We start from the raw sequence: 22,374 nt of genomic DNA, 5'->3' as shown, positions 1-22,374 counted from the left end.
CGGGCAGCGGATCCAGAGGCAAGTATGTTGTCTCTGGGGGGGCGCCATGACGGATTCTGCTGCGGAATTCTGCTTGAGGAGCTCGTCACGGCCGTGGGCACTAGGCCTGAAGGATTTGAGCAAGCCTCCATCCACAGATCTGTGCTTAGTTCTCCTAGATGTTTGGAACAACCTCCCTGCCGAGTTCCTTCAAAAACTGTGTGCACAAAAGAATTGATGCTGTTTTGAAGGCAAAGGTGGTCACACCAAGTATTGATTTGATGTAGATTCCTCTAATGTTCATTCAATTCGCATTTTGATAGTTGACAAAAATAAACTAACACTTCTTAATCCGCACAGTATTCAATATATACATTATATATATATATATATATATATATATATATATATATATACACATGGTTGACTTGATGTGTATAAATTTTATTACTGTTCCATATTAGGCAATTTTGTTGTATAGTTATATATGTGAAACTAGTTTCAGTAGCTTGCCTCTGGATATGGCTGATAAGCTTTTTCTGTTAGATAGTGTAGTTTTTCTTTCTTCTCAGCACAGGTATACTTCGGTCTTACACTCTACGACCCCAGAAATAAAATAGATAAAGTATTTCTGCAACCTCCAACTAGGATAATACTTATCTAAAAATAAATGTAATCTGCATAAGGCTCTAAAAACAGGAAATCTCTAACTTGGAAGTACTTTTTACTAGGACAAAAACAAAAACAGCACAGCAACTTATGTATTAGCGAGTCATTGCACACGGAAAGTACTAGGCAACCGGCCAAATCCTGCCTAATGACATAAGCCAAATATTTTAAATAAAGTTATTGTATTGTGTTGGCTGAAAGAGGTGACGTTCCTCTGCAGTAAACCTGAGATATGAGCAGGTGCCCTACTTCAGGAACCATTTAAAAAGAACAGAGAGTACAACATGATCAATCTCACTATTTATTCAGAGAAACGAGAACTTGTTTGGAAATATAAGAATATTGTCTTAATGGGGAACAATATAATTTTATTTTCTTCTTCTTTTTTGTGAATACCTCTCTTGCAAAAACTCCTGTGATTACACCTCTGTAAACTCCCTAGAATCCACCATATTCATTCTCAAAATACCTTCCCACGGCATAATTTGAAGCTTACAGATCAAAATATCTAATCAAACTAACGTATTGCTGGTTAGCAGCTGATTACGGCAGAACCAGCACCTGAAATCCTTGGTGATCAGCTGTTATTCACAGGAAGGTTACTTGCAGCCAGAGAGGAGAATTAAAATAAATGGGCGACCATGTAAAGGCCAAGTTACACGGAGCGATGATTGCTCAAAAATCGATCAAACGACAGTTTGAGTGACAGCTTTGAGCGATCATTTTGCATAAACTATTAAGTAGCTACTCAGCTACTTAATAGCTTATTAGCATGCAAATGAAGCCTTTAGCTGAATGCAGTTAATAGCCGGAGGGCTTTTATCTCCATTCAGCTCCTTTGTTCTCCAACCGGAAACAATGCTATCAGCACTAAGAACTGCTGATAATGCCAAACAACGATTTTTAGGTTGACCTGAATTTAACGATCAGCTAGCAGTGCATGAAAAGTGCACGATGGCTGCATGTTGAGACACAACAATTATCGGAGCTATTATCGCTCCGTGTAAATGGGGCTTTATAAATGATCATCCTGCAGAATGTAGGCTGCACTAGAGATATGTGCGAGCTACTTGTATAAACCATACTAGTAATTATTACGAAATTATAGTACCAGTGTTTCTGGTGGTGCAATGCGCCACACAGCTGTGCTACATAGTACATCCATTATGATCCCCACAAATCACACACACAGCTCTACTCCATCAATCCTGATTCCCACACATTACACACACAACACATTATGCACACAGCTCTACTACATGCCACACACAGTTCTACTACATCCGTCCTGATTCCCACACATTACACACACAGCTCTACTATATTGTACATCCATTATGATTCCCACACATCACACACACAGCTCTACTACATCCATCTTAATTCTAACACATTACACACAGAGCACATTACAGACACGGCTCTACTACATGCATGCTGACCCCATACATCACATTACACACACAGCACATTACAGACCCGGCTCTACTACATGTATGCTGACTAGAGATGAGCGAGTATACTCGCTAAGGGCAATTGCTCGATCAAGCATTGCCCTTAGCGAGTACCTGCCCGCTTGGGAGCAGAGATTCGGCTGCCGGCGGCAGGCGGGGAGCGATGGGGGAGAGCGGGGAGGAACCGAGGGGATCTCTCTCTCTCTCCCGCTCCCCTCGCTGACCGCGCAACTCACCTGTCACCCGTGTCGGCAGCCGAACCTTTTCTCTCGAGCGTTGAGATACAATGCTCGATCGAGCAATTGTCCTTAGCGAGTATGCTCGCTCATCTCTAATGCTCACCACATACATCACATTACACACACAGCTCTACTACATCCATCCTGACCCCAACACATTACACACAGCACATTACAGACATAGCTCTACTACATGCATGCTGATCGCATACATTACATTACACACACAGCTCTACTACATCCATCTTGATTCCCACACATTACACACACAGCACATCACACATATTGCTCTACTACATCCATTTTGACCCCACACATTACACACACAGCACGAAACATGCAGCTCTGCTACATCCTGATTCACAGACACACAGCTCTGCTACATGGTACATCCATTATGATCCCCACACATCAAACACACAGCTCTACTACATCCATCTTGATTCCCATTACACATACAGCTCTCCTATATCCTGATTCACACACATCACACAAAGTTCTACTACATCCATCTGGACCCCACACATCACACACAGCACATGACAAACACAGCTCTGCCACATCTCGATTCACACACACACAGCTCTGCTACATGGTCATCCATTATTATCACTATACATTACACACACAGCTCTACTACATCCATCCTGATTCCCACACATTACACACACAGCTATGCTACATGGTACATCTATTATGATCCCCACACATCACACACAGCTCTACTACATGCTTCCTGACACCACACATTACACACACAGCACATGACACACACGGCTCTGCTACATCCTGATTCACAGCTCTGCAACATTGTGATTCACACACATGACACACACAACTTTACTACATCCATCCTGATTCACACACGACACACACAGCTCTACTCCATCCATTCTGATTCACACACAGGACACACACAGCACTTCTACATCCATCCTGATTCACACACATGACACACACAGCACATGACACACACAGCTTGGCACCATCCTGATTCACACACACCCCACACTTACAGCTACATCCACATTCATCCTGATTTCCACTCATCACCAGACTCCCAGATACAGTGATGAGCCCCTGGTCATGTGATTCCTGACTCCACCCACATGTGACGTCATCACAGGTCCTGATAGTAGCTGTTTATTCAGTATACATTGCTTTCTACCAAACTGCACAATGGCTCCTCCCACAACAGCGATGTCACCACAGGTCCTTCAGCCTACCAGATCCCTGTGGTGGTGGTAGGTTAGTGTCTTCTGTCAGGACCGCTGAGTTGTGTCTGAGATAATAACAGCTTAGTTGTATTCTCATTTTGTTATTTTTGTCCTCCCCTAACTGCATTGTTCTTGTGTCGGTCTATGTTTAATATATGTTGTATGACCTTCGATGACGTCACCAGGGGCATAGCATCAGAAGCACTCACATACTAACTGACGAGTGGTCGTTAGTAGTTTGATGGACAGAGGTTCTCTTAATGGAACAACCACTTTAAAAGGCAACTTTATCATAGAGGTAACAATTGTTCTGTTTATTTTGACTTGACAAAGTCTATATCATTTCATCAAGGGTGGTTTCACACCTGCCGCTGGGATTTTGGTTTCCTGCTCCGTTTGGGAAGCAGGAAAGAGGAATCCCTGTGTCGGAATGGCAAGGTTTTAGTACAGAACTGAACAGCGCTGAACAGACCTCACTAACTATTATGGGGTCCATTCGGTTTCTACTCAGCTGCCAGGCTTTTTCTTATATATTTAGTGCCAGATCTGCAACAGAATATCCAACCAGAGCATCCAACACAGATGTTGCACCACCAAACTCTATCTACCAGAGGAGTTCATATGGAAATCAATAGTCCAACAAGTTGGATTTGTATCTGTCAGATCGTGTCAGATGCCACATGTGGCAGCCATATATCTCCCCTTCTCTTATTATGGAGGATTCAGGTGCAGCAACTTGACAGATAAACACTCATATGACCAACAAGTATCCACTGTCTGTAGCTGACTTTAGATGGCTAGTTGTTCCACAAGCCTTTACCACTTTATTCAAATGTAACTATGGATCAATGTAATTAGAATAGCTGCATGCAAGAGTGAAAAAAACTAAACGGAAAGGCCTTCCTGTATTTCCATGACCTAAGTGTGTTTGTTGTGACTACTTGATACTTTTTGATGCACAGACTTCCTAGCAAACTTGTGATTATAATGTACATACCGACCCATCTGAACAATAAGAGCTTTGCACACATATTGGAAGGTACATAGCAGCACAATCTTGTAAAATAGGAGCTAGGTTTCAGAATAATCAGACACCATTTTAGACAAGACGGATAAAGCATGGATTATACTTAAAGGAGTTGTACTACAATTGAAAGTTATCCCCTTGCTGATCATGGGGGTCGCAGCAATCTCAAAAACAGGACTCGTGTCCCGTTCTGCCTGTCGCTACATGGGTTACTTCTCCCCCGAGCAAATATTCATGCCTCTTCAGATCTATTCCACTTATAGCCTGACGAAGAGCCCGAGAGGTTCGCAAGCTCGCTATTACAGCGTGCATTTTTGTTAGCCATTAAAAGGTATCGCATCTACAAGATTACTTGGTTTCTCTTGCTGAGAACAATTACATTTTGCTCTACTGGCTAACACGGTACCAAACCTTTGTTTTCATTTCTCCCCCGATGTCACTGTCAATGGTGGTCTGTAAAGGGTGTCCTGAGCCCTTGCACGCATGCCCTCACGCATCCACTGCTCCAAACACCTCCTCACAGTCTGGTCAGAATGGCCCAGGTGGCAGGCAATTCGCCAATATGACCATTCAGCTTGTTAACTAGGCAAAATCTCTTGAGTTGCATTGTAGAGGAGCCTCTGAGAGCCTTTTTATAGGCCAAGAGTGAAACCATTTTTAGGGCCTCAGGTGGCAAGACCATTCATCTTATCACACCACAACTCTCATCATTTGCATATCTGCCTGAGATGTAACAGCATGTTGAGTTTTGTAGCAAAACGACAACTTCTTTGGGGGCTTGACTTTTTTTTTTTTTTTTTACAAAGAGTGTACGTCTTCAGTTAATCTCATCACACAATTAAGACAAAGCATACTTTAGATTACAACACATATGCACGCTCTCACGCTTGTTTTTTTTTTTGTTTACTCACAAAGCTCTTAAGCTGACCATAGATAGAAGTAAGTTGCTAATTGAACAACAATTAGACAAATGATCCTATGGTGAATTTCCATTTAGCAATGCACATTTTGGTGCATATTGTCCGTCAGAGTTTTTCAAACTAACAATATGGAATAGTGCAGCACAATCAGATGTACAGGCATAAGTCTGGAGTGACATCATTGCATTGGCCCCAGTCCAGTAGATACGCCCACTAGCGCATGCTTGGTGTCATTTGGTGCTGGCACAAAGTAGTTAACTTCTCCCTTTTGTCTGTAAGCTAATTGGCCGGCTGGAACAATTGGCAGCCCAGCCAGTCAATCAATAAAATTTTTGCAATTTTATACTGTCTCCTCTGAACAGCTGATGCCGGTTATACTAAATTGTATCCTGATTCTGTGTGATGAGAAGTGAAGTGGTTATTCTGGTCAGAGTTATGTGCAGTGTATGTTTGATGTCAATTTGTACTGTTATCCTGTTGTTCAGTTAAGTTATTTTTTGTGTAGCTTCTGTCTAGTAGTAGATTGATCCCTTTTGGCCATACCTGGGTGCTATCTCTAGCTCTTATTCCATCTAGGGACATTTTAGGATAGCCCCAGGTTCCTGTCGCAGTGTCATCTTTTCCAGGGCAGGTGCTTCACTGTTAAACAGAATCAATCATTTTTAGATCAGGGATAGGACCTGACCCCTCTTTGTTTGTTGCCCAAGTGTGTATCTCATTCCTCTGTCCTATACAATCATTGTGACATCTTTGTCGAATGTGACATTATAACCGGGCAATAAATAAGGAGTAATCCTTTGAGGATTCTATATCTTCTGGCGTGGAAGCAATCCAGGCTTTAGGAGACCAGCTGCAAGCTTTGTCTCTAGAAGTGGTGAATATTAAACAATGCACACAACAACAGAGGATTACTCAGCCTTTGTTGGGCATCTCTACTTCTGCTTTGGTAGTCAAACCCAAGTTGGATTGTTCAGACCAATTTCCTGAGAAACGGCAAGATTTCATTACTCTCAGAGAATCTTCTAAATTGTATTTTAAGTTAAGGCCAGTTTCTTCTGGAGATGAGAGTCAAAAAGTTGTGATAACAATCTCTGGTCTACACAGAGCCCCTTTTTACTTCTGCCGAATCTAGGTGCTTTTATGCCTGTAGATAATTTCTTTTTGGCTCTTGGTCTTCTATAAAATTATTTGGTTTGAGTGGCCTTGGCTGAGAGTAAAATGAGATTTCTGAGACAGGTGAAGGCTCTAGTGGACAATTATTGTGCCTAATTTCATTGATGAGCAAACGATAACCAGTGGAATATTTTGGCTTTGAAAAGTCTATTTTGTCAGGGATTATCTTGTAAAATCAAAGACATGATAATTCAGTATGGTATACCCAGCAGACTGGAGGAAGCCATGACTCCTTCTATTAGAACGTATTGTTGTGTCCGGGAAAGAGCATGGGAATCTGCAGGGAGAGTTTACTTTGCATTCTCTACCATCGCTCCTATGAATTTGAAAGAGCCTATGCAAATAGGTGTTGTTGCTAAAGGAAAGAAGCAAAGAGAAAATTATTTCTTGGCTTAAAAGGAGTTGGGAAAGATTGCAAGGATTCCGGAAGTCATCACAGCTAAGTTGTTAGGCGGATGTTTCGCTTTCCATGTAGTGTTGGGATTGGAAAGGCGGTTTACAAGGTTGAGTTTAGCGGGGCTTTACAGCGCCTTTAAGGGCGCCCACCCACTGGCGATTTTTTTCCCTGCGAAATTCGCAGCATTTTTTTCTCTGCAGGGGTCTATGGGACTTGTAATGTTAAAATCGCGATCGCGCAAAATCACAATTTACCGCGAAATCGCGATTTTGCGCGATCGCGATTTTAACATTACAAGTCCCATAGACCCCTGCAGAGAAAAAAATGCTGCGAATTTCGCAGGGAAAAAAAATCGCCAGTGGGTGGGCGCCCTTAGAATCAAGAAAGCTGAGGTGTTTTGGTGAAGCGTAGGAAGCTTATAGATTTAGAATTTTTGAAAAAGTTTGGATAAAGTTTATAAGTTTAAATAAAGCTGTGGCCTACCCCACTTAAAACACAAGAAGAGTGTGTAGCATTTTTTTTGCCTAGTATAATAAGGGAGCAGTTGGAAGTAATAGAGGGCAGTCCTCCCAGTCTTCCTTGTGCACACCTACACAGGTAGGGGTTAATTGAGCTGGCTGGGTGTGGTGTTCTCCACCAGCTAATCCCCCTTGTCTGCTGCGGATAAATACAAGCAAACTCTTGTGAGAGATTGCTGGTTATTTTAGTTCACTTTACTGTTAATCCCACTCAGAGCTGGTGTGGTGCATGCTCGTCTGTAGTGTCCCTCTCTACTTCCCTGAAGATGGTCTGGACAACTGCTGTCCCTCCTTTCCTTGTGTTCTGCAGTGTGTGCATTGCGTAGTGTGTGGTACGGTGACCACACAGGTCCAGGCGGCCCACAGGTTTCTCCGTATCCCTAGGCAGGTGTGGCCCCCCAGACGACTGATATCCTATGTGTGTGTCAGATGGATGATGCCTCACAATGTTCCCTATGTCAGCACGGTGGCTGACTCTCTATTCCCCTTGTGTGAGGACACTTGGACTGGCTATGGTATTGCATCTGTATGCATGGGTGCTCTGGGTGGGGTTCTTGTTACATGTTGTATGCACAACCATGTGTGTTCGTGTGAACAGTGGCGTGTGTGGTATGTCTGTGCAGGTGGCCAGACGTGCTTTGCGTGTAGTCCTGTTCTAAGTAGTTTGCATAACATTGTGTGTTGGTGTGAACAGTGACTATGTCTGTGCAGGTGGCCAGGCATGTGCTTTATGTGCAGTCCTGTTCTGTGTCCAGTGTATGTGAACAGTGTTATGTCCTGGGTGTTTAGTGCATCTCCCCAGGTTACTACTCAGGGATAGCTAGGTCCTAGATAAAGATAGTGGGGCTGTCCTTATTGGGACAATCACCCTGCTTTTAGGCAGGGGTGCCCCACTTTCCCTAGTTAATAAGGGACTGGGATCCTTCCATCATTGCCTGGAGAGGTGCAAGTTGGTAGTGCAAATATTACTATAAGTGTGTTTGCGGTTTTAAATGGACACAATCCTACATCCATTCTGAGGAGTGGCGCTTTTGTGCGCCCAGTGGACATAACAATACTCATTTAATCTCTGGATTTATTTTCTTATAAAGCACATGTACAAAAGATCTCCATTTTTGGTCACATAATTAGTCCGCAAGGGTTAAAAATGCCAGGCCATGCTTGATTGGGCCCAACCCCAAAATCTTAAAGCTCTTTGAAGTCAATGGAACCCATTTAACCTGCGGATCTTCTGCAATGGAATTGTGGAAAGGTCACGGGTACCCTCATCATTACGTAGTGACAGCGTGGGGAAAAAAAAATTTGAAAAAAAAATCTGTACTGCACAAGTCCAACGGCAAGCCATGTGAATCATCCGCAGTACAGATGAAAATGAAAGAAAGCAGGTCCGCTGGGTCGTTGGCAGCGGTCAGGGACGTATTCCGCTGTGGCCTCCTGCATGCGAAATCTGGCTCTGCCGTGTGCAGACAGCTTAATAAAGACACTAAAATAGGCCAGCCTTGTGGCCATCTGACAGCGGCACAGGGTGTTAAGCACTGTGCAGAGACGTTTTTCTATTGCTATCTCCAAACCAAAGCTACACCCATAAAATACATGTCAATATTGCTTTTATCATTTTATGACATTGGTTTGTATATTTTGTTGACATATACAAAGTTGTATTCTGCGCATTTAAAATAACATATAAACTTCAGTTCTTGGAAAAGGAATACACGAGGAACATAGTGTTCTGCACATCATATCTGGAAAGGAGTACCTTCTCTATACAAAGAAAAAACTTGATAACCTATTTAAAAAATAATGTCCAATCAGCAGTACGATTGTATAAGCTGCCATAATTATATTACAGCTCCATTATAACTAAATAAATGTTTCTTCCCAGCATGCGTCTGAATAATAACATGTTGCAACATTTCTTTCTGTGTAATTTTACTAAGAAACTGTAATTAATAATTGTAAAGGAAACTTGAAAACATTTTCTCTTGTGGTGGCGTACAATATTCATGATGGAGGAGAGTTTGAGAAAGAAAAAAAACAAAGAAACAAAAACTCGGAATAATGTTGTGTTAATAGCTGTGGAAAATGTAGACAATTAAATTGCTGCTCCTAAATAACTACTGAAAAATTCCTTTAATCCAGAACCTGAAGGTCAAAACATTCAAATAATTCAACCTTAACTCCTTAAAGACCAAGCATCGTTAATTCACGGTACTTGGTACTGGGCTTTGATCCTGGCCGATTGTAAAAATATGATGTGGGATTAAAGCTCACGCTCCTGCAATGTATCAGGAGCAGGTTAGGTTCTTGGCTGTCAGATACAGCTGAAGGCCCAGAGGAGAAGGTAGAAGCACGTTTTAAGTGCTACTGCCTTCTCTCTTGCAGGCTACATGGCACTTAATTATATATCAAAACATCTGAAACAAAATGAGGAGCCCATTCCTGTACATTATTTTAGAGTAAATATACTAGTTTTAAAAATAAACTATACATTTTTAAAAATCATTCTCTTAGCTTTTTATTTATAAAAAAAAACAAAACTAAAACACTGTAAAAAAAATTCTGTGAAAAAAGATATAAAAAATAGCACTGTATGTCAAGAAAAAAAATGCTGGAAAAATAACTTTGGTAGCTGAAGAAAAAAAAATAGGGCAGTAAAACCACCGCATGGGTAAAATCCTCAAAAAGTTTCTGGTTCTTCAGGACCAAAGCACCCTGGTCCTTAAGGGGTTAATTAAATACAGTTCCAAGTTAAAACACATGGCAGGTGAATATGAAAATGCATTTGCTCACTTTTTGTGTTTCAGAGATGAGTTAGATGTTGATATTTTTTAACTGATTAAATTAATATATTCTTAAATGTAAGGTATACCTGAATATCTGGATTTTCAATGGAATATCTACCATAGTGCCAGCCTATGAACAGCTATGGTACACTAGAAGAAAGGGGGGCCAATCCCTGTTGTTCCCATCCACTTTCTCATTGGCTTGTGAACTCTTGTGCAGGACCTCTCTCACTGGAAGAACTGCATTGCTAGTAAACAAGGGTTTAGTAATTGCCCCAAGAATCATGGAACAGACATGGATGGGGAAAAGAAACACCAAGCTATTTAATCCCAATAGGCAATGTCCATCACCATAATGTGGGTCATTTTGATCTTTGTTCTGAGAGACCCTCTCATTTATGTAAGTCACTATGCATTGTGATGATATATTCTTACTTTGGGAAATCCATTCTTAAATGGGTTTTCTGGGACTCTGCAGTGATGACTTATTCTTCGCAGAGGTCATTAACCCCTTAGTGACGGAGCTTTTTTGCTTTTTTCAATTTTTGTTTTTTCCTACTCCCTTTTAAAAAATCGTAGCTCCTTTATTTATCCATCCACGTCGCTATATAAGGGCTTGTTTTTTGCGGGATGAGTTGTATTTTTCAATGGCACTATATATTATACCATATAATTTACTGAAAAGCTGTTTAAAAATTCTAAGCGGAGAGAAATGGAAAAAAACCAACATTCCACCATCTTTCGGTGAGTCCTGTTTCTACGGCGCATAAACTACAACAAAAACGACCTGATATTTTTATTCTATGGGTCAGTATGATTACTACGATACCAAACTTATATAGTATTGTTTTTGCTGTAGTACTTGTATTTTTTTTTAAGATATTTAATTTTTTTCAATTGTTTTCTGCTGTCATTTTGTGCGCGCGATAACTTTTTTATTTTTCTGTCGACGTAGTTGAGCAGGGGCTCATTTTTTGCAGGATGTCCTGTAGTTTCCGATAGTATCAATTTGAAATACACATGACTTTTTGATAACTTTTTATTGCATTTTTTCTGGGAGACAGGGTAACTAAAAAAGTGCATTTCTGGCGTTCTTTATTTTTTTTTTCGGACGACGTTCACTGTGCAGAAACAATAATGCACTAGTTTGATAGATCGGACTTTTACAGACGCGGCGATATCAAATACATATTTTTATTTTATGATTTAGATTTTTTAATAATGGATATGGCAAAAGGGGGGTGATTTAAACTTTTATAACTTTTTTTTTAACAATTAAAAAAACTTTATTGATTTTTTTTTTACTTTACTTTGAAGTCCCCCTGGGGGACTTTAACATGCGATGCTTTGATCGCTCCTGCAGTATGATGTAATGCTATAGCATTACGTCATTCTGCTTTTTGACAGGCAGTCTATCAAGCCACCCTGTGTGGATGGCTTGATAGGCAGTCTGTTAAGGCAGCCCTGGGGCCATTCATTAGGCCCCCGGCTGCCATGACACCTGCACGGCTCCCTGATCTCACCGTGGGGGGCTGTGCGGGACCCCCGAACGCTGTTCAGGGGATTTAAATGCCGCTGTCAGAATTGACAGCGGCATTTAAAGGGTTAATAGCCGCGATTGGCTGAACGGCCGAGCGCGGCTATTGCCCGCAGGTGTCAGCTGTAATAAACAGCTGACGCCCGTGCTGTATGGAGGGAGATAGCGGCGCTACCTCCCTCCATAAACGTCCTGCAACAGCAGGACGTAGTTTTACGATAGCGCTGTCACTAAGGGGTTAATATCAGATAAATGGGGTCCATATCCTGGTATCTCCAGAGATCAGATGTTAGAAGGAACTGTGGTACTTGAGAAAGAGCTCCGGGCTCTTTGTTGTGTACTAATGACACACAATACGTAGTGGCTGTGCCTGGTTCTGCAGCTCAATCCCATTAATTTGACTGTGACTGAACTCTATAAATACAATTGAACAATGAACATGACAGTTAGGCCGCCTACAGATGGGCGGAAATTCCACGGCGGGATTTCCCGCAGAATTTCCGCCCCTGGAAGCTGCCAAACGCAATCCTATGCAGACAGCTGCGATTTGGCCGTGCAAAATCTCGCGCAGCAAACAAATCATGGCATGCTCGTGCAGCAAACAAATCGCAGAGCCCCGCACAGAAAGGTCACTCACCGGCCGCCGGCTCCACTCTGCGCATGCACCGGCTGCCCGGCAGCCGGCACATGAAAGAGCCGGGCCGCGGGAGCAGGTGAGTTTCACGTTGCTCCCCGCAGACGCTCGGGCCGGGTCCCGCTGCGAGAATTCTCGCAGCCAGATCCGACCCGCTGTCTGCAGGCGGCCTTAGACTAATGAAGAGGCCTTATTGCTCACCTTAGTTCCACAATTTATTTAAGCACCTGCTTAGCATGGGTGCCACAACTTGGACCCCCCACCAATCTGATTTTAATGGCCTGTCCCAAGTATAAGTCATCAATATTTAAAGAGGTTGTCCTGTTACAGGACAGCATGCCTTATACAGCGCTCTCTGTAGTAAAACAAACAGATCCAAGTGTCTGTTATAACAGCTGATGTCATTGGAAGTCAGATGATTGCTGCAGCCAATCAGATCCTGCAGTGTTAACGTTTGTTCTCCTGGCATTGGCACTCACATTCTGGGTGCCATGATGGCAGAAGAGCCAAATGGTGATTCTGCAGTCTCTGATTGGCTGCAGCAGTCACTTGACTTCTGGTGACATCAGCTGGCACAACAGACTCTGGGGCCATAGCAGGGCTGCAGTGCTGGATCCCCACGGTGGAGGAGGGGTAAGTACTACTCAGTTTGTTATTTTACTACAGTGAAGGTTCCTTGAAGGGATGTTGTCCAGTAACCAGATAACCCATTTTAGTCCCATAAAACCCCTTTAACTTGCTATGTTCACATTCAAAGTTGATCATAAGGTTAGTACCTAAGGGGAATAATTAACTGCTGTTTAGTACAGGTCTGTTAGGACAAAGCTGTGATCTGTGACTATAGTTTAGCTACAGTGCCTAATCTATAGTAGTTTGGGACAGCCCCCCGTCTCTTCATTGGTTCACACTGCAGAGGGGGTAGCCTATTACAATTAGACAGGGGGTGTACTTCAGACTACATCAGATTAGGAACTGTAGATAAGACAAACTATTGTCACAGATCACAGTTCTGTCCCAAAAGAGCTGAGCTACAAAGCAGCCGAGGAGCACGAATTAAGAAAAATATATAGCAACCCCTGTAGGTACTGAGTTGCATAACCATTTAGAGCACTTAACTTGCTGGTAGCTTTAATATACTTCATTATTGGAACATGTTTTTAATGTTTATTGATTACATGTGATCTTGATATGTTATGGTAAGTTTACATGTTCAAAGTACATAACTGTACTTTCAATAATCAGATATACAACTGGGTGCTGCTTAGGCCCAATGTCCACGGGTGGAACTGATTTGCGGAATCTGCGTGGATCACCTGCATGAAAAATCCTCAAATCAAGCCGGCCATAAGGGTACATGGGCGTCCGCAAATGAAATAAAGTGTGCAGATTTTATTTGCGGAACTTTTGATCAGGAAAACAAATTGCAGCATGCTCTATTTCAGTGCGGATCCTGCATGGAGGGCTTCCATTGAAGTCAATGGAAGCTGTCCGATCCGTGGCCAGCTTCCGCATACATCCAAAACAGAAACAAAGGAAGACCTGGATGGGTAAGCAGGGCGCTTGGCCACAGGCAGGGTCAGACTCCGCTGTGGGCTCCCACATATGGAATACAACCTGCCCGTGGACATGAGCCCTTACCAACAGTACATATTAGTTATCCTTCCCTTTGTGGTAGGAAGTGATCAGGGAGGTCAACGTCCAGCATCTCAGATTAATGAGTGCATCCTAACTGAACACGCAAAAGAAATAGAAGTGAATTATTAATAGTGTTGTAAGATGCATTAGTTTACAGTTTGGCAGCATTAATGTATTTCGTGCTAGACACATTTTGCTTCTTTATGCTATCATCGAAGAGGAGGGTGAAAGGACAATGGAAAATTGAGTGTAGATCGCTGGTAAACCATGGAAAGTAGGTCAATATTTTGCACCAAAAAGCACATCATTAATAAATGTGGAGCTTTTTAAAATTCTGTTTCTCTTGATACCTCTAACCTAAATTTGGAGTCCACAATGTAAGTCCATTCGGTTTCTGCTCAGCTGCCTGGGGTTTGGCTGGAAGAAAAAGTGCAGCATGTAGCTCTTTTTCTTCTTGCATTTTAAGTCAGATCTGCGACGGAACCTCCGACCGGAGCTTCTAGCGCAAATGTGAAACCGGCCTTACTCCGTATAAACTATGAGACCACTGCACTTCTGGCCCGTCTATTACTAAATAACAATTGTAACCTCAGCAATCATATACTTCTGGATCCCGCAGTCCTAGATGCACTGAAAAGAACAGTCATTTGCTGTTGGCAATAGAATTGTATAGAATAATGTATACTGCAGTCGGTGGCAGATATATGCAACTATATAGGCATAAATTGTTTCTAAAAACTGAGTGTGGTATTGCAGTGTCAAAATGTATGAACATATATATTGCCATTTCTAAAGACACTGGGAAAAAAAACAATCATATAAAATAAACAATACGTATAATAACTTAAAGGGATCCTGTCACTGAGTTTATGCTGCGCAAACCACAGGCAATATGAAGCCATGGATTGGTATGCCTATTGCTCCCATGCTTGTGTTATTCTGAAACTCTGCGGCATTTTAGTATAAACACACTTTAAAGTTTGATTCGGAAGAAAGCTCTGAGAAAAGAGGTGGGCTGCGTTGGCCTTTACCCACCGGCGGCATATTGACTGACAGTTCTTTCCCTATACACAAGCAGGGAGAAAAGCTGTCAGATCCATTCCGAATCAAACTGTAAAGTGCGTTTATTTTGAAACACTGTAGCATTTCAGAACAACAGACAGATGGAAGGGAAGGATGGGGGTGGGAGTGGGGGGGGGGGGGGGCGGCCATAGGTGTATTTGTCCCGGGTTCATACTGCCTGTAATTTGGGCAGCATGAACCCAGTGAAGGTTCCCTTTAATCGTTAGGAGAAATTGCTTATGGGTTATATAACAAATATCATTCCTACAAGAGTGTTGGATTTTAAGAATTATGGCTTAAACTGGGATTGGTTTAAACCTGGATTACCACAAATGCCTAAAATTCTTACAAATGCAACTTAAAATAGATTTATTAGCGCCTTGTGATTAGCTTATAGGTTGTTTTCAAAGACAAGGGGGAAAATCCTCCCACAAACGCAGATTTGTTGATTGAAATATGCCCACAGTGGTCTATAACAGTGTCATAGTGCCCTATACATATTTCCATCAAATACCACATTTTACAATCTTCTGCTTACTCCTGCTCTATACGGGCAAAAAATGTCTGATCTCATAGAATGGTAGAGTTGGAAGGGACCTCCAGGGTCATCTGGTCCAACCCCCTGCTCAGTGCAGGATTCACTAAATCATCCCAGACAGATATTTGTCCAGCCTCTGAAGACTTCTATTGAAGAAGAACTCACAGCTTCCTGTGGCAACCTGTTCCACTCATTGATCACCCTCACTGTCTAATATCTAATGTGTGTCTCCTCCCTTTCAGTTTCATCTCATTGCTTCTAGTCTTTTCTTGTACATATGAGAATAGGGCTGATCCCTCTACACTGTGACAGCCCTTCAGATATTTGCAAGCTAAACATTCCCAGATCCTTTAACCGTTCCTCATAGGACATGATTAGCAGACCGCTCACCATCCTGGTTTCTCTTCTCTGAACCTGCTCCAGTTTGTCTTTTTTAAAGTGGGGTGCCCAGAACTGGACACAGAATTCCAGATGAGGTCTGACTTAGGAAGAGTAGTGGGTTATAATGACTTCACATGATCTAAACTTTATGCTTCTCTGATGTGACAGTACATGTCAAGTGATGCTTCGTTAATCAATATAATTTGTATTTTTTCTATAGGTACCTTTTAGTAATTCAAAGATTAATTTGCTTATGTATTAAAACATGCTGTTTTGTTTTTGTAGCACCCTTCCACTAAGAACACCTTCATCTGAAATATGGTATTCGGGAGAAGTATGAATCATTGATGACAATACAATGGGATCCAGTACGTTTCGGAAGGCAGCTACGCTGGATGAACTTCTGTATGCTTGCATTGAGATGTTTGGTATGTTTGATACAGTTCTATCTATAGACATTCTAATAACAAGCAAATGCCAAAGATACGATGTTGTAGCTGGAACGCTCAGCTTCATTCAAGTCTCAAAAGTCAACTTTATTTTGTTGTAATAGTAGAGAATGAGTATCATATAATATGAAAATACATAGTTTAACATATTGTTATTGAGCTTACCGTACGAAGGATGGTGTTCTGTGCAGTACAGATGCAGCAAAGTTTAGCATGACCTTTAATGCGCTTTCAATTACTTCACAATGGGTTTTGTTTTGTTAAGATAACAATAGTTTTTTAATGGCTGGTTTTACACAGAATGATTATCGTTCAGTGTAAATGCATGCCCTGACGAAACGCCGATTGAGAAATCATTCACTTCTTGTTTGTCGTTCCGTTTCTACGTGCAGAAAACTGATCAACGTATCGCCCTGTTTAAACAGGCAGTATCCCTTATGAATAACTGCTTACTGTGAATGGAGGCAGGTTGCTCGGAACGATCCCCGGCCCGCTCCACCTCCTTTCAGTCAGCGCAGTCAGCTCACTCCTGTGTAAAAGCACAGCAACTTTTTTTTCTGGGACGGCTTATTGAGCATCGGTTGTCCAACATATTGTCCCATTTAATAGCACCCTTTGAAAGGTTTCTGCGATAAGTTATCACACACAAGTTAAAATCTGCTACATCTGTACCTTCTGTTGGTGCCCCCTGCGTATGGTATATAGTCATATAGTGTACAAATAACAAAACTAAATAGTGCCTAATTATAAGTACCATACATGCCTTATGTTGGCCAAATAAAACATCAATGCACTTGCCTAAAAACCAATATTATATAGTACCACCATGTAATACAAAAATAATATACTATACAGTGCCTATGTATAAGTGGTACACAACGCAAAGTAAACTGCAGCACACAGTGCCTAATTAATACCAACAAATAGTCATCAAGCAAACACCTCCATACAAATAGTATTGAGGTGATCACAAGCACTCACTGAGTGAAGGATAGGGACTGCCCACTTGACGCATTTGGAGGGCCAGGACCCAGAACTAAGAAAAGGGCCAAGGGAGGTAAAAAAAAACCTCAGCTGCAGATCCATGCAGTCCGCCCCACTGACTTTATCCTATGAAAAATCCTCCTTAACTGATAGGAGGATCTATCTGAAAATTGTTGAGAGGTATGTTAAAATGGTCTTGTAAAACATAAAATGAGTATGGGTTTTGCAAGCAAAAACGCAACCAAAGGGTACTTGTGTGATACTATTTCACAACTTATAAACCTATGGAAATGTACAGCAAATTAATTTAAAGGAACACTTTGAGCAAACCCAACACACTCTTATGCCCAATGCAGGGACTTAATGGGTCAAGCTTTTTGAATTCCTGCCCTGCTCTGCCCCCTCAGATCCTGTTGATGTTAGCAGTTTAGTCATTCACGACTCTTGGCAACCCTAAAGGCGAGCTCCCTCTATATTTTTTAGTTTTTCACTGCTTCTTTCAGTTGTTTTATCTCCATGCCAGTATCAGCTCTGATAGTATCAACCATTGTGTCCTTTGGCTGCCAGGTCTTCTTTTGCCACTGATCTGTCCAAGTGTTATAGATTTTTCTATCGACTCTGCTCACATTACATGGCCAAAATCCGTGAGCCTGAGCCCGGTCATTTTGTCCTCTGTGACCCTGAGCCCAGTCATCTTGTCCTACGTGAACCCTGAGCCCGGTCATCTTGTCCTCCGTGAGCCTGAGCCCAGTAATCTTGTCCTCCGTGAGCCTTAGCCCGGTCATCTTGTCCTACAGTGAGCCTGATCCCGGTAATCTTGTCCTCCATGAGCCTGAGCCCGGTCATCTTGTCCTACAGTGAGCCTGAGCCCAGTCATCTTGTCCTCCAGTGATATATCGTGTCTTATATGGTTCAGGACTTCTTTGTTTGTTACTCTCGCCTTCTGTGGTATAAGCAGCAGCTTTCAGGAGCACCACAGGTCAAACGCATCAATTCTGCTTCTATCAGCTTTTTTCGCACTCCAACTTTCATATCCATACATGGCTATAGGGAAAATGGTGGTTTTCACTCTCCTGCTTTTAGTTGCTATCCTGATATCCCTACTTTTACAGATTTTGTCCATGTTTAGCATTACACTTCGCTCCAATGCTATCCTACCTTTTATCTCTGGCATAGATTTTTCATCCGGTCCCAAGCCTGGATAAATAGGGAGTGTTAGGGACAGACCTCGCGACCTATCTTGTAAAAACTTTCCCTTGGACACCCTCAGATCCTACATAGTGTATCAGCTCAGAGTGTTCCTATAAGTGTTGTTTTAAATGGACATAACCCAGGAAGCTATTCTATTCCTTATGTTGGCATCACTTTTCCTGTAATATTAACAATGATAACCAGCATACCATGCAACTTATATTTAACAGTAGAAGTGTGAAAACCGAATCTACAGTTAGTTTTATTTGGAACTTTTGCTTCACACCTAATCATCTCAACAGACAATTAAGCTTTGGTGTCATTTACAGCTCTATTTTATGAGGTGAGGAACTCTATTTTTGGCTTTTTTTCTCTGCTGCATTTTATCTGCTATGAATAACTCAATGCAACCAAAGTTTATAGATAATATAAGTATCCAGAACACTGGGATGGTTAATAAATTAGTGAAAACAATGATTTTCTTTATTTTCACAGATGAGAAAGGTGATCTGAATGACAACAGCCTACTGCCGAGAATTGTATTGTTAATGTATCGCTGGTATCTGTCTTCCACTGAACTTGCTGGAAAACTTCTCTCCATATATCCTTTATAAAGCAAGAAAACGTGCACTTTAATGTGTGACCTTATTCACTGTGGATGTACAATATGGCACAGGCAATTCAAGTTATGCTCAACTGGAAACCCGTTTTTATATGCCCCATTTACGCTTATAGACATTACTTAGTCCCCACTTATGACCCCCTTTATTAATCACAGTGGAGGGAAATTAGCAATAGCAGCTCAGACTCTGGAGAGCTGGGAGTGAAAATATATTACATGGTAATCATATAATACATTTTATCAGAAAAGTCTGTGTGCACGTGCAGTTTTTCCAAGGCCATAATGCAACAGTAAAAAAATACATGACATTTTGCTGTTTTAATTATCTTTACCTATGTTACCTGAAGACCTGCAGCAATTGATGGTAAAACCATATACGTTTTTTTCTGTGCAGTTTCCAACCACACATCAAAAATGACACCTGAAAGGCACCGTCTAAATGGACCCAAAGGTGTAGTCTCTTCGGAAAAAAAAAAAAGTTTTTAAGGCTTATGTAACCCATGTGACCAGCAGTTATTGTGGATTAAAAATGCATCCAGCTTTACAATTCCCCTCGAAAATATATCATGGGCACACTAGTTCTGCCAAAATGGGGGCCACTTTTAGAGAACATTTCTTCATTTAGGCTCCTAAAGGGGAGACCTTAGCAGTTAAAGGGGTTGTCCCGAGGCAGCAAGTGGGTCTATACACTTCTGCATGGCCATAATAATGCACTTTGTAATGTACAATGTGCATTAATTATGAGCCATACAGAAGTTATAAAAAGTTTTATACTTACCTGCTCGGTTGCTAGCGTCCTCGTCTCCATGGAGCCGACTAATTTTTGGCCTCCGATGGCCAAATTAGCCGCGCTTGCGCAGTCCGGGTCTTCAGCAGTCTTCTATGGAGCCGCTCGTGCCAGAGAGCGGCTCCGTGTAGCTCCGCCCCGTCACGTGCCGATTCCAGCCAATCAGGAGGCTGGAATCGGCAGTGGACCGCACAGAAGAGCTGCGGTCCACGAAGGTAGAAGATCCCGGCGGCCATCTTCAGCAGGTGAGTATGAAGACGCCGGACCGCCGGGATTCAGGTAAGCGCTGTGCGGGTGGTTTTTTTAACCCCTGCATCGGGGTTGTCTCGCGCCGAACGGGGGGGGGGTTAAAAAAAAAAAAAACCCGTTTCGGCGCGGGACATCTCCTTTAACCTCCCTCTATGGCATTCATATAGGGAATATACACAGGGGTCGTCCTAATGTGACAATCCCTGTATTGGTGATACATGATACAATGGCAGATAACAGTAGGGGTGAATGTGGCGACCACTCTGGGCCCGAGACAGGGGGGCTTACGGCTGTCCTAGTTGCCCCTATTGTCATCCACTCTACTAAACCTCCGGTGGCAGAGAGAGAAGGGGGTTAAACACCTTCACACACTCAGTTTTCCTTATCTGCCCTACGATTTCACAGGCGCGCAGCAGGACATCTTCAGACCTCCCCCTTTCCCGGCTCTAGTACTCAGAATTGAAGGACTGCTTGGGAGAGGAGTGATGAAGTCCTGCTGTTCACCTGTAAGATCACCCAGTAGAGAAGGAAGGCTGAAAGTGTAGTAAGGAGTTTAACCCTTTCCCCTTCCTGCAACCAAAGGGGGAGCCACTAATTCTCTTTACAAGAGTAATTTTAAACGGATTAAACATAACTTTTCTGTTGAACATGGATTAACTCATATCTAACTGCTCTAGAGATGAATAACAAGCTGAGTATTTCTCATAAATCCATCACAGTGTAAAAGCGCATTTACACGGATAGATTATCGTTTAAAAAAATAATTCAATGAGCGAAAATGAACGATAATCGTTCAGTGTAAACACAATCAATGATCGAACGACGAATAATAAATCATTCAATTTCATTCATCATTCATTTTATGTGGGCATAAAAATCATTCTTGGCTCGTTGGTTTAAAGCCCACTCCGTTATAAAGCCTGTCATAGAATATACCGGGATATGATTTTTTTATTATTTTTTTTGGGGGGAGGGGGCAAATTCATTTGTGGTGGATTTGCTGCTAAAGTACTGCAGCAGAAAAATCCACAGCAAATCTGCACCAAAACCCACACCATTTGTGCAGATTTTTATGTGGATTTTGGTATTGATCTGAACAATTGGAAGACTTAAATCTGGTGTAGATCCATACCAAAATGTATACTGAATGGTTATTGTTGTGATCGCTTATTTATTATTTTATCAGAGAATATTGTACCTGGTAGAAAGGGGCATTGTATGTATGTATGTGTCGGAGGGGGTGGCCAAGTTGTGTTAACAGCCTCAGGCCCGTGATCCCCTTAATCCGCCACTGACATGAGATACAATATAAAAAGATTAGTTATTAGTATCCTGAGATTACGTAGAACCAACTTACTTCTCAGGGAAAACAAACTATTGGGGACCCCAAATTATCTAATTCATTTAGCCAATGTAGATTCCTTCCCTGACCTACCGTAAAAACGTCTTCCCGCTGGCTTCTTGCAGTGGTCACAGGTAGAGTTTTCCATGAATTGATACCATTATATTGAAACATATTATTGGTCATCTTTTGCTATTATTGTTCACTGTCGTATAATTTTCTTTAACCTATGCACTTATCGAAATGCCAACGGTGAGAACGGCAATGATTTACGTTTAAAAACATGTCACTTTATGAGGTAATGTAATTTGGGTGAAATCTGTATTACTACTGTCACTGACCCATATTTACCCAATAAGGACCAAGCAACATAACTTGAATCAGGGTCGAAGGTAAAAATATGTTGCAAGATTAAAGCTCTGCAATGTAGCAGGAGCACATTGAGTCCTCGGCTGTTAGTCACAGCCGAAGACCTAGAGGAGAAGGCAGAAGCAGTTTTTAACCACTTCTGCCTTCTCTCTTAACAGCTAAATAGCACTCAGTAAGCGCTATATTGTGAATATAGAAAGCAGAAGTGCCACTTCTGC

At 41.9% G+C, this 22,374-nt stretch overlaps 1 protein-coding gene across 1 annotated transcript in view; it reads left to right on the top strand.

The window, feature by feature from the left end:
• Positions 1 to 22,374, top strand: part of RASGRP3 (RAS guanyl releasing protein 3) — a 79,938-nt gene that overhangs the window by 14,252 nt on the left and 43,312 nt on the right. Inside the window, exons 2-4 of the mRNA XM_066595881.1 lie at positions 16,449 to 16,591; positions 19,283 to 19,388; positions 22,023 to 22,085. Of these exons, the coding sequence (XP_066451978.1) occupies positions 16,522 to 16,591; positions 19,283 to 19,388; positions 22,023 to 22,085 (239 nt within the window). The 5' untranslated portion in view covers positions 16,449 to 16,521. The remainder of the gene's footprint in view (positions 1 to 16,448; positions 16,592 to 19,282; positions 19,389 to 22,022; positions 22,086 to 22,374) is intronic.

Source organism: Eleutherodactylus coqui, chromosome 3 (assembly GCF_035609145.1).
Source record: "Eleutherodactylus coqui strain aEleCoq1 chromosome 3, aEleCoq1.hap1, whole genome shotgun sequence".
NCBI classification, from domain to species: domain Eukaryota; kingdom Metazoa; phylum Chordata; class Amphibia; order Anura; family Eleutherodactylidae; genus Eleutherodactylus; species Eleutherodactylus coqui.
This window is presented reverse-complemented; position numbering and strand designations above follow the sequence as displayed.